Raw genomic sequence first — 14138 nt, 5'->3', positions numbered from 1 at the left:
CGTTTGCATTCTCACTATGTTTCGTTATTTCCAAATTCCAATTTGTATCTAAATACTCGTGCGGTGTTTCGATACACCGTATCATCCATATTTATGTTTAGGAACGAACGAACGAATTTGTAAATAAAAGAATTCTCAATTTTCTTTCAATCAATAACATTTATTGTCAACGTAAATTGCAAACTTCTACATTGTAGAAATCTGTAAGAAATACATTTTAAGTTCAAGTCTTGCACCCTGCCTTAAAGGGACTTGTAGAGAGTCGTGCAATTGCGTGAACATAACATTTTAGAATAAGAGTAAAACCATTTTACAATAAGTACATTGTGCTTCATGATATTACATAAATTCATTACATATGCTATCGACAAGTGGATAAAAAATCGACGTAACAGATGATAATATCGATTCGATCATACGGTTACTTTATGATAAAACCACGTGTTTCATATGCAATGTTCGTTGTCTGCCATTAGCGACGTTAATAATAAGAAATATTTAATTATAATCGGGCCGATTATATTCTGCGCCGAAGCTATTCTTATAGTAATATGTTTCACCCTGCCTAAAAGGGATAAATAAAGTTAGTCATGCTACGGTGCTCACCTAAATCCATCTTGCATCAGGGCCATTGGTGCGCGAAATTCTTAATACTCGCGATAATATTCGCGACGCGCTTTGATAACATATTTAATCGTATTATTATTCTTGCACCCTGCCTGAAAGGGATAAAAGATGGTTCTAATCACCAAACTAATCACAAGGAACATTTCAGAATCTTTGTATTTAATCCGTGGACTACTCTGCCACTTAAAAAGAATTGTTTCTCGTATAGATGAATTGTTAAAGATGAATTAAATTAAAGTCGTATTTTTATTAAAATTGCGTTATAGTCGTATGGATTAAACCAATAGTTCAACTAAAAGCAAGCTACTTCGCGTTTCGTTTCTATATATTTTGATAATCCACGGATTGAATAATTTCATAAGAATTTGATAATTTCGTTATTTCTAAATCTGTCATCGTAATAAATCAGTTCAGTATTTTACCATAATGTGACGTCGTTTGGCGATAAATAAATATGCGCTTCACGATTAATTAAAATCTATCAGTCTCAACGTTTAACCCTGCCTAAAAGGGAAAGAAGATGGTCATGCGAGTGTGCTCTTTTCACAATTGGGGCCCTAAGTAACGCGCACTCATAATACAACATGATTTCTGGAAATTTTTACCAACAAATTTCCAGAAATTATGTGTAACAAATATTCGCATTTGTCCTCCGTTAAAATTGCTTCGGTTATTATTAGTACCGATTAAGAATTCATCGTACGTTTCTCGCAAATAATCGAAATAATCGATCGATATTCACATAAGTGGATAAGTAACTATAATAAACGGTCGACAAATATTCGCATAAATCTGGTTTAAATCACGTTATCTCTTTTTCATTACTTATTTTCGGGATAACGTACGATTTCTGTGTAAATGTTTGACTAACAAAATGAGATATATGGAGTACTTATGTTTGTTTCTACTAGCGTAGATGATTTTTTAAATGAATTCACCAAGAACGTGCACTGTCTTCGCTGATCAACGATGAAATCTTAATCGAAAACCTTTTTAACGATTTTGTTATTTCGACCGAAGCAAAAAGATCCTTCATGTGGAATATAAGGGCCCTCGCTTAAAAAGATAAAATCTTACACCCTACATTATTGTTTAAAAAAATACAAAGAATATGTCGTTTTTCGGAAAATTTCACTTCTTGGTATTAGAAACAATAAGTTAAATTACCTCTTGGATTGAAATTTGACGAACGGCAAATTTGACATTTCTCGAGCTTAAAAAGAAATTAATTTCAGTCTAACGCCAAATATACTTAATACATGTATGTGTCATATAGATTTCAGAAAATACGAAGAAGACGTACTTAAAAAAAAAAGCTGTTCAAAGATTTTCAATATTTTCACTGAAACGATGGTTCTTTGTTCGTCCCGAATATTTTTCCATACGTTCCGAAAATTCAATAATATTTCAATTTCGTAAAGTTGGTATTATTTTCACTCTTCGTTTTCCTCGGCATCGACCTCGCCCTTTCATTAACCTTTAAAGGATTATATTACGATAAATCGAATGCCAATTGATCCTATTAATCACGTGAAATTTACCCGGTTAACTTATCAATACGAATCGAAACCATCGTTTCATCATTCACCTAATTTAAGCTAGTGTATTAACGTGGATCTTTCGATTATTTTTTCCGCACTTCTGTTGCTTTTTCTTTTTACAATTTAATTCCTCCTGTATCTCTAACAACGATTTTCCTTTAGTTTCTGGGACCATAAACAGTATAAAAACAATACCAAGGAAACAGCTGACCGCGAACCAACCGAAAGAGGTGTAAACACCGCAAGAATCGGAAATGACTTGGTACATTTTTGAAACAAAGAACGCCAATAAAGATGCCCACATGTTTGCTATAGATACGGCAGCTCCCTTTACGTTAGTCGGAAAAAGTTCTCCGAGCATCATGTAGGACAATGGATTCAAACCTAATGCGATAATGAGCTCGTAAAATATAACAGAGGCATGAAGAACCCAACCAAAACCGGTCATATTCGCTAACACGTAGTGTTTTAGCAGATAAAACGTTCCGGTGACTGTTAAGGACAATCCACCGAGTAAAGTAGTGACAAGAAGCAGTGGCCTTCTACCTAATCTGTCTACTAAAGCTGCCGCACCGATACCGGCTATCAACTGAAGAACGCTTAGAACGATCACCGCTATCCCAGCGGATAAATCTGTATCAGCCTCCTCGAGAATTTCTTGAGTATACGATTCTATAGCGGCTAGACCACTGAATTGCAGAACTAGCTGGAGGCCGAAACTGATTACAACAGCTCTTCTATTACCTGGGGTGTTGAACAGATCCCAAATGTTTCCTTTATCGCTGAGGTCTCGCAATACGGTCTTTTGCATTTGTTCTATATCTTCTTCTAACTGATCTTCCGTCGCGTATCTCTTAAGACACTTCAAATTATAGGTCGCTTTATCTTCGCGATTTCTCATCAACAAATAATAAGGAGATTCTGGCATCCAACTAAACGTCAGGAAAAAGATTATGGGGATTACAGCGCAGCTGTAAGCTAGACACTCGTACGACACGAATGGGCCGATCGCGTGAGCGTATAATTCACCAAATGTTACCATTAACTTTATCAAAGATCCCAGAGATCCTCTGATCTCCTTATCAGCGATTTCCCCGATGTACATAGGACAAACGACGTAAGCCACGCCAAGCCCTATGCCGCCGATGAATCTCGAAACGTAGAGGACGTAAGGGCACCAGGCTACGATGATTAAAATCCAACTAATAGTCAATGGTATTCCTGCAAGCAGGAGGCACACTTTACGACCCAGTCGATCAACGATGAAAGCTGCGATAATATTGCCAGGTATCGAGCCGAGAAGAACGAACGAAGCGATCCACGAGGCATCGTCCGACGTTATTGGCATATAGGACTCTGAAGACTTTAATTTTGGTAGAATCGGTGATGTCCAGCCTATATGGGAACCGGAAGTTGCCATAGATAAGGTGGCTGTACCAGGGAAAAAATGAAAATAGAATAAAGTAAATAATCATAGCGGTTAATAGCTTAATCGATTAATAAATGAAAATAGAGATATATTTAACTATGGAATCTATATTCTGATCTTGTTCTGTTATCGTACCTATTTTTGTGAGTCGAAAATAGTTCTGCAATTTATGTATGCATTTGAGAAATGTTATCTTGTAATTAATCTTTCGTCGGTTGAAAAAAACCACGAGCAAATATTACAATATATTATTTTTTGTTTACCAACTTTATAATTAACGACGTTTGTCGTATCTCTTAAAATTAATGTTTATTAAAATTAAAAATCTAATTTATTAAATTGCATAAAATGATACGTTTACATATGCCAGCACTTCATTAATTACACTTAATGATCAACGTAATGTCACCGGTATACCATTAATATTAAAACCTTGTTGGTTAGTGTAATCATTATAACAGCAACACATGGTTATTATTAGATAAATGTTAAGATGAAAAACTGAATTTCTTCTTTTGCTAACGGTTTGTAATTACCTGTAATCGCTGCTAAATATTGCGGCCACCACTTAATGCGCGATTTGTTCATCTTTCTTATTTCTTCTTTTACGGACTGTAATATTTCACGAAGTTAGTACATATAGTTGAATTAAATATTATAAATTATAGAATTTATAAAAAAAAAAAAAATACGAAGTCATTCCCATTTCATCCGATAAAATAATTTTTCATCTAATGGAAATATTTTCCTAAATTATCGATAAGAAATGTCAGTCAAATTAGATTATAGGGAACGGAAAATATTCATTAAATTCTGATGAACGATTAATAGGTATTTATTGCGATATTTACAGAGATAACGATGAAACACGACGATGCCACCAGGAAGAACGACGGTTTCTTGTTCTTCGTACCTCTTTCTAAGACATTGTGGACAGAATGGGAGTTTAATCACGATGTACTACACTTTATATGTCGGTTTATCAGTTTCCCCTGTTATCACAATCGAATCTTATGCAGACCCCTCCTTGCGACTAGCGAAACCTATTGATATTTTCGAGACACGGAAATAAAAAGGAAGAAAGCTTCAGAAGAGGAAAAGAGAGAATTTGAGGAGGTATAAGCTCGAAGTATTTATAGCTTCGGTATTTATTTCTTCGCTTATTTACTTTTTTAAATCGAACGGCCTATTAGAAATTTGCTTAACTATTTATTGAAAGTTATTTGTACAGATTTTACAAAATTTATCGAAAGACTTAAATATTAAATATGTAAAGAATTTCTTTTAATATAATTATTTGAAAAAATCGCCATATACTCGCGAATATGTTAATTTTTATACAAGCGTATCGATTAATGCGACTGCTGAATATATGTATACTTCCCCTTCTTCAAAACGCAAATGAAATATCAGTATATTTTTCTCAACAGTGCTAAAATACAGGCACCGTTGAAAAGTACTAGAGTGAAATGAAATGTTAAAATACACAGTGTTCTACTTTAAGCATCGACCGTCCTGACGTTCCACTGACTTTCATTGCATTGATGAAACTACACCATCGTACACACAGCACTTTCAGAGTATGAAATTTTAATAATACCATTTCTGTGAGAAGTAGCCGTCCATTTATAGACACAAATAGTCCATTTATAGATTATAAACTTATTGTGCTTACTAAATTGTGTAATTGAGAACACGATATAATGTTATACTATTAGCAATATTAGAGAAAGAAGAAACAAAGATATTAGAGAACACAGAAATCTAGAAATTACAATGTAAACTGTACTTACTGTCGAATACAAGCATCAAGATTGCAAATATAAAGATCAAACAAGACTGATAACGAATCTAGTAATTATGAAACATTCATAGTTTACATGTTCAATGTATTAAAAATAGCCGAGACATAGCAGCTATCTGTTAGACAGGATTACGTACTATCAGAGTACTTCGTTTACAAAATATTTATCGAAAAGATGGGAACAATATGAAATATACAAAAGTGAAAGGTTATAGTAAGGAAATAGAGTAAGTAAATTATATAGTTTCTTAGAATATCTAAATTCGTATTTCATTATGGTATCTCTTATTGGAGGAACAAAAAGCAGAGAAATGCCATTAAAAATTAAATTCGCACGAGTTATTTGAAGAAGCTGAGTCATTGTAAAAAAAACGAAGGTTGCTGTGCAAAAAATAAGAACAGAATCCAAGTATTTCCTCTTTAAAACTCGCAAAGATGATTTCTAATTGTTTTGACAGACGTCGTCCAAATCTTGTCGAACAGTTTTACGAGAGTACGATTTTCATGATGAAATTCTTCATAAGATACCATATATCAGCAAAAGTAAAATACACAAAGTAAATTTTACACGATTGAAACGATCTATACGTTACTCAAGATAATATGAATCGAAACAAACTAATATTTTATAACGAATACAAATTAAGTACTTAAAAGAAATAAGTCATTTTTCGTTGTCGGTTAATACACTCTTAAAATTATTGTTACAATTTTTTATTAGTTCATTATATTGTACACATAATTTATTACATTGTGTATTAACAATATAATTGTTTTTTAAATAGTTCCAATTATATCTTATAAATATGCGATCTTACCATTTTATTCTTTTCGAAGTTTGAAAGCACGACAAACAAACGACAAACGTGTTTCATTGTGATGTTTAAAATTTATGATACTGAACGTTCGAGCGGTAATAACTCAAATATCTTTCAAATATTTTATAAAAGTCTTATGTATAACGAGCAAATAAACATACATATATATGTTATCTCTGACGTTTAATTTGAATTCCGTGTGAAGAATACTTAATCTTTGCGCATGATATCGTGATACATTTATGGTGGCTATATTTTTGTGTCATGGAAACGAACTACTCTTTAGAAACATAAAGAACATTCTACGTCGAATTTCATCTTACCTTAGCAACTACAAAACGTAGTTATTCGATAAAAACAAACACATTCGTATAAATTATTAAGCATTCTAATTTAAAGCCTATCAAAGTTTTATCAACTTATATTTATTACAAAAAATTACTTTCATTTTTTCAATATACATTTTAGAATTACATATCACTCGAGCCTTAAAATTATGAAAACGTAACTCATTCTATCGTATTCTGTACCTTTTTATTTTGTATAAATCTACTAGTACAGATTAATATATATTATTGTGTATTTATAAAAAAATATGTGTGATGAATGTGTTTATCAGGCGCGAAGAATCTGTTTCTGAAATTTCGCGCCCGACGCTGCGACGTCGAGAGATCGAACTCGTTCCAATGTATTCGAGTCGTTGGAGTGCTAGCAGTCGTAAATTGTCTGTCTTCAGCGAAAGGGTAGTGAGGTATTTTTTCATTGTACCAGTTAACTCACATGCGATTTTCTTATTAATCCATGGTATTAACAATAAAGTATTCAAATTCTTCAAATACAGTGATTCAACGACTCAACGAATCCTCACGGGTGACTACACCAAAGGGAACAAAGGCCGTATACGAAGATGTGCGGTGGTTTTACGTGCTCTAAAAATGCTTTGACGGCTTTAAACATCCTTTATATCGTAAGCAGAATTTCCGGAAACAAGTTTACGTACATCACCGAACTTTTGAACAAATACATTTTGTTTCAATCGTATTTTACTTTCAGCCACGGATATTTTATCAAATTCTATAATATGCGAGCTATGAAATAATATTTTAATTGCTATCATTATGAGAAAATTGCCATGTATTGCTGATTAAACAAATATAGTAAAATTTTATAGAGAGCACTTCTATATGGAAAATTAGATATTTTAATATCATTATATGCACATAGCAACACCCAATTATTTTAATAATTAATGTATCTGCAAAAAATGTGATAATAATCATAATAAATGCATACACAGAATGTTAAAAATTATGAATTTACATGATATTAAATTCTGACATTTAAACGTTTTCCAACACATTTTTTAATTTTACGAATTCTGAAAAGTATATCTTGATATTTTAGGTTGTTGCATTTATTTTAATTGGTGTAGCTGTTTATGGAAGAGCTTCTGCATTAGTCACAAACCTTCCTATAATTGGAGGTATTTTAGCATGTGGTGTTATTTTGATTTTAATTTCTATACTTGGACTGATCGGTGCTGTTAAACATCACCAAGTTCTATTATTCTTTGTATCCTTTTATAGATTTACAATATGTAAGTAATATCATACTTGTTGGTATTATCATATATATTTATGTATGTAAAAAACATTTTGTACATAATATTCTTATTATAATCCTTAATAACATCCTTATAGTACATGCTTATCTTATTTCTACTGTTCTTAATTCAATTCAGTATCGCGTGTGCTTGCCTTGCTGTTAATACCAAACAACAAGAACAATTAGCAGAACAGGTAATATTAATATTTTATATATATCATTATTCTTGATAGTAGGAAAAATATTTAGTTTATTAATTTTAGGGTTGGAAGCACGCAAATGAATTAATAGATAAGGTTCAAGAAACTTTCAAATGCTGTGGTTTCAATGGCACTGAAATCGCATATATGAATAATTCAGATCCATTTATTGAATCTTGCAAAATTGTAAGTATAATTTAACACGCAACAAATAAATTTAATTTTAATAACATATAATAATGTTTTAATCTTTTAGAAATATTGTTGCCAATATCCTACAAATACCGATTGTGAATGTCCATCTTGTATGCAAAAATTACAATCTACGATTGATTATGCCTTTAAATTATGTGGCAGCATAGGATTGTTCTTCAGTTTTACAGAGGTAAGAATTTATGAATTATTTTATATACCATATGTATTTGATATGTGTTCACTTAAAAAATGCAATGTTAAGTGCTTAAAAGCATTACATTTGTTCAATTGTTTCACTCTGTTAGAGATAACAGTGATTTACTTAGTAAGCGTTAACCTGTGAACCATTGCAGTTTGTTGGTGTTTGGTTGACCGTGCGATACAGGAATCAGAAAGATCCACGAGCTAATCCTAGCGCTTTTCTCTAGTCTAACACCATCGCCATGTCCTCTGTCACCTCATATGATCCTCCTAATAGATGGTGGGTGGTTCCATGTTGTGATTTTCTATTTTATATATCAATTTTTAAGAGAATATTTTTTATCAGCCACATTTTATGTATAACATACCATCATGTCGCATTTATGTAATTCAATATATGTACTAGTCTTACTAAATTTGAAAATTAATTTGATTGGTTTGTGGTGTAAACCATGTACATTTAATTTCCAGGTGATTGCAGCTTTCTTGGCAAAACGTTACAGAAATCAACTATATCAACATTCAAAAGCTGTTTTTCCTTAATATACTTTTTTTTTCAACATACTTTATATCATTTAAATATAAATATTTTTCCAAACTAAAACTAGATTCTAATAAGTAATAGGTGAATGAGTTGTAATCAAAGTCTTGATCGCTTTGATTTGCATTTGGAAATATTAGGTTATTTAATAGCCAAGATATAATTCTTATTTCATAGTACAAATACCATCTTGCATATAATACTTGCATATAATTCTTGAGAAACTGTTGGTATTTCACTGCAGTTTATAACGCTCAACAGGGAAAAAACGAAACAGCACAAATGAAACAGTTATAGATTTTTAGAACGGATAGATAACTAATAATAGTTAAAATGTGTGCTCTAGTCATCCATTTAGAACAATCGTACTAAGCCTCAATGCGCCTTGTAGTTTAATATTTAGATACGTTTGTGCAAGCTCGTTTCCATAAAACTTTGTTTATATATGCAGCATAATTTATAATATGATTCACTAATTCTCATCATCAAATTTTTATTTTCTATCAACAAAGCTTTTAAAAGAAATGATTTCAGGTATGTTCTAGAAAACGTATATCCTTTTATGTTATATCTATATAATATTTTATATATACATAAATTCTTCTAATTTAGTAGAAACTTTTTCTATTTTGATTTCCAATAATATCTTTGTAATATCCATAAATATTTTTCAAAATTATATTTTTGCATTCGCAATGCAATATACATTCGCAAATTATTTAATTTGTGAAGTTTTCAAACTAAATATTTCTTTCTTAAACTAATCAGACAAATTTAGATCAAATTATTTTTTATCAAAATATGATGAAAGAATACATTCATTGTGTATTATGAAGTATTAATAGTTAATATTTCGCTAATGAATCAAACATTAATCCTACAATAAAGTATAACGTGATAATTAATAGAATTAATAGAATTCTTTTAATCTTGAGATATTATCATAATACTGCCGTATGTATAATAATGGTTTCAAAATCACTTTATTACCAATCTTTAATTTATAATCTGCTTCCTCTAATTTTTATACTTACTTCTTTCATTATAAAGATGTATTAAACTGTATTCCTAAATCTTATGTATAATGTGTTTAGAAAATATTGCAATTAAAGCTTTTGAATTATTCTACCTAAAGATAAAGTATCATTATTTTAACAAATTATACTTAGAAGCTTAAAATGTTCAATGTTTACGTGAATTTATTTAATTTTATAATTAATTCAAATTTTAAATAAAAAAGCAATCATAATTATCTATTATACTTGGAATGTTAATTATACATTGCATTATACAATAAATATCTTATTAAAATAAATGCTTAGATTGTGCATATTCACATTTGATTTGCTTTGTGCAAGTAATAACATATTTTTAATTTAAATAAGAAATGCATGAATTTTTTTAAGTAGTAAATTGAATTATTTAAAAAATTTAGGAACAATTTAGTGAAAAGAATTATGCAGTGAAGATTTAATAAAAACATTATCCTAACATTCCAATTATTATATTCTTTTATTTTTATATAAATTAGTAATTGTAATTATGAATTAATTATAATGTATACTTAACATTCGTCATATAATTTTTCTATGTGTAGAATATCATATTATAGAGTATAAATGAACATATATATCTCAAAATAAATAATATATGCAATGATATAATTCATATATGTAATTATTTCGAAAGCGAAAACGCAATTCACATGATATGTTTTCAAATTTCGTTAGAAATCCCAAGATAATTTATAGCAAAAGCACAGATTGATAAGAGCATGAATTAAAGATATAGACACATACATATTTTACTATCTTGAGTTTTTCTATATATTAATTATGATTATTTATGGTTATTTATTATATTAATTACGTTTAAAACTACAAAAACATTAATTAAATACATTTCTTTCGAAGAAAGGTATATTTACGTTAGTATTAATATGAATATGATATAAAAATAAAGTAAACGACGTAGGATATTAAGATATGTAGAAGAACATTAATTTAACACTAATTTAACATTACTTTTAAGTGTTTCGTTCGATTTAAATATTTTTTAATCGGTGGGAATATTTACAAACATAACAAATTATATGCTGCGATTAATTTCGACGAGTTTTAATTATCACAGTTCTGGTACTGATTAGTTATTGTTATTATTCCATCTTGTAATGTTCTTTCTTTAAATAAATATATATATATAACTTGCAAATAAAATTGTCTACGGTCAATGATTATTTTAGTTACATTTTATTGGAATGTTTAGTAAATATATTTAATCATAATTATGTTGTATATAATTAAGCAATTAAATGAATTAAACTGAACTAAATTGGCATATTATTACGTTCGTATACCTGTTACATTAGCGATTATTTAATAAAGCGATCAATCGTGTAATTCTATCGATTCCTTGAATCGATTGTTCTAAATTTTAATAAAAATGGCTACTTTGAAGCACGCATGTCAAGTGGGTTATTGGTGTTGATAAACAAAGAATTTTAATAAAACGGCTACTAAAAAGTTTCGTTGTTGTCTGTCGACTTTTATCGATATAAAATTTCGAAAAATATCGGAACGGTGTTAAAAAATCGGCAATTACGACGGAGTGTCAAAACAGTAGTGACAACGTCGAACGTGACGTTGAGGTTATGGACAACTTCGTCAAGATTGAAAAAATAGGGGAAGGGACCTATGGGGTGGTTTATAAAGCCAAAGATAAGTTAACTGGAAAGCTGGTGGCACTTAAAAAAATTCGTCTTGAGACGTACGTCGATTGTAATATTTATATATAAAAATCTGGAATCCTTAATTTAATGTATACCTTTGCCGGGTGTTGTATTGTTAGCATACTACATTAACCGCAAAATGGACATATAATACTTTTAATAACAATTTAAGTTACTAGAATCTGCACGATATATATTTCGAAATCTATTAAATTATTTATAGAGTCTATGTTTTTAATCTAGGCGGATACCCACTGGTATTATTTTTTCTTTGTCAGTATAGAATAACTAGTATATAACTAATAAATATTCCTATTTCATACTTGTAGCAAAATAATTTTTCAATCAATTTTTTTATTGAATAGTCAATGTATATATTACTTGTATATATGTCGAATAAATATACATCTAATATTTATAAAAGAAAACAATTATTTTAATTACTAATATTATACGGATTGGTTGTCTTGTAATAAGGAAATAGTACTGTTTTGCTTTTTCAGTGTTCTGGATATTATATACTTTAAATATATATTCGAATGATCTGGTACCTTAGGTAATAGATTATACTATATAACCCAAAAATTGTTATTGAATTGAAATCATATGTTTCTTCAGAATGAAGATATATTTTTGTAGAATTAATAGTTTGTTTATCCTGCACACATTTAAGTAATATGCACGTATCTATGGTTACAGAATTATTGTTATGCAATCATTCTTATTTAACTATATAAATAACTTCTGGAGATAGTGAAATAAAATACCATATTGGTTAAGCTTTTGCTTATATGCATTGCTAACACATCTGCTAACTTACACATTGGGGTCAGCTGAATCTGCAGGGGCCACGTTACACTAAATTTTCGTAGCACCACATTATTCAGCTTGTCCCATTGTGTCATGCTCAGCTGGTTTTTAATTTTAGACCTTTTAATTTGTTTACCATATACTTAAATGGGATTTTCTTCTGTGTATTTGTTTTCCAATGATACCTATTTTTATACAAATTTATAATTTTATACTAATTACACAATTTACATACTGCACTTATTATTTAGATTTATTGAAACTCACTTACACATCTTTATTAATTGCTTTATGTGTAAATAAATGTATTTATTATAATTTTTTGAAGGAAAAGGATAATTCAATATTATAATCTATCATTGGTGATCAATATATGTAACTAATAATGTAACGTTAATTTACATCAGGGAAAGCGAGGGTGTCCCATCCACTGCTATTCGGGAAATATCATTATTAAGAGAACTTACACATCCAAATATTGTTCAATTATTTGATGTGGTAGATGGTGACAATCATCTTTATCTTGTTTTTGAATTTTTACAACAAGATTTAAAAAAGTTATTAGATTCTGTGAAAGGAGGATTAGATCAAGCTCTTGTCAAGGTATTGCGCAAAAAAATTACAGTTGAAAATAAATGCATGCATTGTTCAAAGACAGGTCTCTTATGTTTACAGAGTTATTTGTTTCAATTATTGAAAGCAATTTCCTTCTGCCATCTTCATTGCATTTTACATAGAGATCTAAAACCACAGAATCTGTTGATAGATCGGGAAGGCCACATAAAATTAGCAGATTTTGGATTAGCCAGAACATTTGGTGTTCCAGTTCGAACATATACTCATGAAATAGTAACCCTTTGGTATCGAGCACCAGAAATACTTTTAGGAACTAAATTGTATTCCAATGCAGTAGATGTTTGGAGTCTAGGTTGTATATTTGCAGAAATGGTAATGATAGTTCTAATAATATAATAATTCTGTATAAAAGAGAAGTGTCATTTATTTAACCATTCCGACCGAACATCGGCACGCCGCGCCGTCGGAAGACTTAATAATGAGTTTACTTTTTCAAAACAGTTGCATTATTCTTGCAGGCAACTAGAAGAGCTTTATTCCCAGGCGATTCAGAAATAGATCAACTTTTCAGGATATTCCGTACATTAGGTACACCTGATGAGAATATTTGGCCAGGAGTATCACAGTTACGTGATTACACATCAATGTTTCCAAGGTGGGAACCTCGACCTCTAGACGAAGTTGTACCTTCCTTTGATTCTGATGCCAAAGATTTACTTTTGGTAAGACTCGCTTTGATAAGAACTAAAAATAAATATTCAATCTTCTTATGTTAGTTTTAATATTACATATTTTAACAGAAACTTTTGACTTATGACCCTAATCAGAGGATAACAGCAAAGAAAGGATTGAGCCATCCTTATTTTACTGGAGTTACATTAGTTCCACCACCACTGCCAAAGAAAACTTGATCTAGATATATTATTTCCTAAGTTACTATGTGTTTTGTAATTCTTCATACAATGTAAAACTGCCAATAATATAATTGTTAAAATTATATATTTTTGGAATCTTATATTAAGCTGTATTTTTAATTCCGATATATTGAACGCGTTTTTTTTTT

General features: G+C 30.1%; 3 protein-coding genes and 1 long non-coding RNA gene across 5 annotated transcripts; 3 read left to right on the top strand and 1 right to left on the bottom strand.

Annotated features, from left to right (window-relative positions):
- Window positions 1–2129: 2129 nt before the first annotated feature.
- Window positions 2130–4531, bottom strand: LOC117230413 (facilitated trehalose transporter Tret1-like). Its single transcript, XM_033487844.1, has 3 exons — window positions 4449–4531; window positions 4134–4209; window positions 2130–3599 (listed from the first exon to the last, which is right to left on the bottom strand). The coding sequence occupies exons 2-3, from the start codon at window positions 4183–4185 to the stop codon at window positions 2221–2223; spliced, it is 1431 nt and encodes a 476-aa protein (XP_033343735.1). The 5' UTR covers window positions 4186–4209; window positions 4449–4531; the 3' UTR covers window positions 2130–2220.
- LOC117230415 lies at window positions 3497–5773 on the top strand. The gene is made up of 3 exons (XR_004492783.1): window positions 3497–3631; window positions 4451–4713; window positions 5028–5773. It is a non-coding gene; the product is annotated as an uncharacterized LOC117230415 (long non-coding RNA).
- Window positions 5774–6852: 1079 nt separating this feature from the next.
- Window positions 6853–9437, top strand: LOC117230414 (tetraspanin-13). Of its 2 annotated transcripts, XR_004492782.1 has the most exons (8): window positions 6854–6970; window positions 7061–7186; window positions 7624–7791; window positions 7920–8018; window positions 8088–8210; window positions 8281–8409; window positions 8573–8700; window positions 8892–9437. XR_004492782.1 is itself a non-coding variant. In XM_033487845.1 (7 exons), exons 2-7 carry the CDS (start codon window positions 7127–7129, stop codon window positions 8961–8963), a joined length of 651 nt encoding a protein of 216 aa, XP_033343736.1. In that variant the 5' UTR covers window positions 6853–6970; window positions 7061–7126; the 3' UTR covers window positions 8964–9437. The 2 variants fall into 2 exon arrangements, 1 of the variants encoding a protein (XP_033343736.1); XM_033487845.1 differs by lacking the exon at window positions 8573–8700 and having other exon boundaries at window positions 6853–6970.
- A 1945-nt stretch (window positions 9438–11382) lies between these two features.
- LOC117230725 (cyclin-dependent kinase 2-like) lies at window positions 11383–14134 on the top strand. The gene is made up of 5 exons (XM_033488442.1): window positions 11383–11727; window positions 12907–13102; window positions 13175–13447; window positions 13594–13797; window positions 13876–14134. Exons 1-5 carry the CDS (start codon window positions 11612–11614, stop codon window positions 13984–13986), a joined length of 900 nt encoding a protein of 299 aa, XP_033344333.1. The 5' UTR covers window positions 11383–11611; the 3' UTR covers window positions 13987–14134.
- The last annotated feature ends 4 nt before the right edge of the window (window positions 14135–14138 follow it).

Source organism: Bombus vosnesenskii, unplaced genomic scaffold (assembly GCF_011952255.1).
Source record: "Bombus vosnesenskii isolate JDL3184/JDL3185 unplaced genomic scaffold, Bvos_JDL3184-5_v1.1 scf7180000013267, whole genome shotgun sequence".
Lineage (NCBI taxonomy): Eukaryota > Metazoa > Arthropoda > Insecta > Hymenoptera > Apidae > Bombus > Bombus vosnesenskii.
The sequence above is the reverse complement of the archived record's forward strand: the minus strand, read 5'-3'. Positions and strand labels throughout refer to the sequence as shown.

Bases quoted from the DNA above. Each gene is read 5' to 3' on its own strand.
- LOC117230413 (XM_033487844.1), bottom strand. From the start codon at position 4,185: ATGAACAAATCGCGCATTAAGTGGTGGCCGCAATATTTAGCAGCGATT. The intron at 3,600-4,133 runs GTAATTACAAAC...TCCCTGGTACAG, and splicing joins ATATTTAGCAGCGATTACAG to CCACCTTATCTATGGCAACT.
- LOC117230414 (XM_033487845.1), top strand. From the start codon at position 7,127: ATGTGCGGTGGTTTTACGTGCTCTAAAAATGCTTTGACGGCTTTAAAC. The intron at 8,019-8,087 runs GTAATATTAATA...TATTAATTTTAG, and splicing joins AAGAACAATTAGCAGAACAG to GGTTGGAAGCACGCAAATGA. The intron at 8,211-8,280 runs GTAAGTATAATT...TTAATCTTTTAG, and splicing joins TTATTGAATCTTGCAAAATT to AAATATTGTTGCCAATATCC.
- LOC117230725 (XM_033488442.1), top strand. From the start codon at position 11,612: ATGGACAACTTCGTCAAGATTGAAAAAATAGGGGAAGGGACCTATGGG. The intron at 13,103-13,174 runs GTATTGCGCAAA...TTATGTTTACAG, and splicing joins TAGATCAAGCTCTTGTCAAG to AGTTATTTGTTTCAATTATT. The intron at 13,798-13,875 runs GTAAGACTCGCT...ATATTTTAACAG, and splicing joins ATGCCAAAGATTTACTTTTG to AAACTTTTGACTTATGACCC.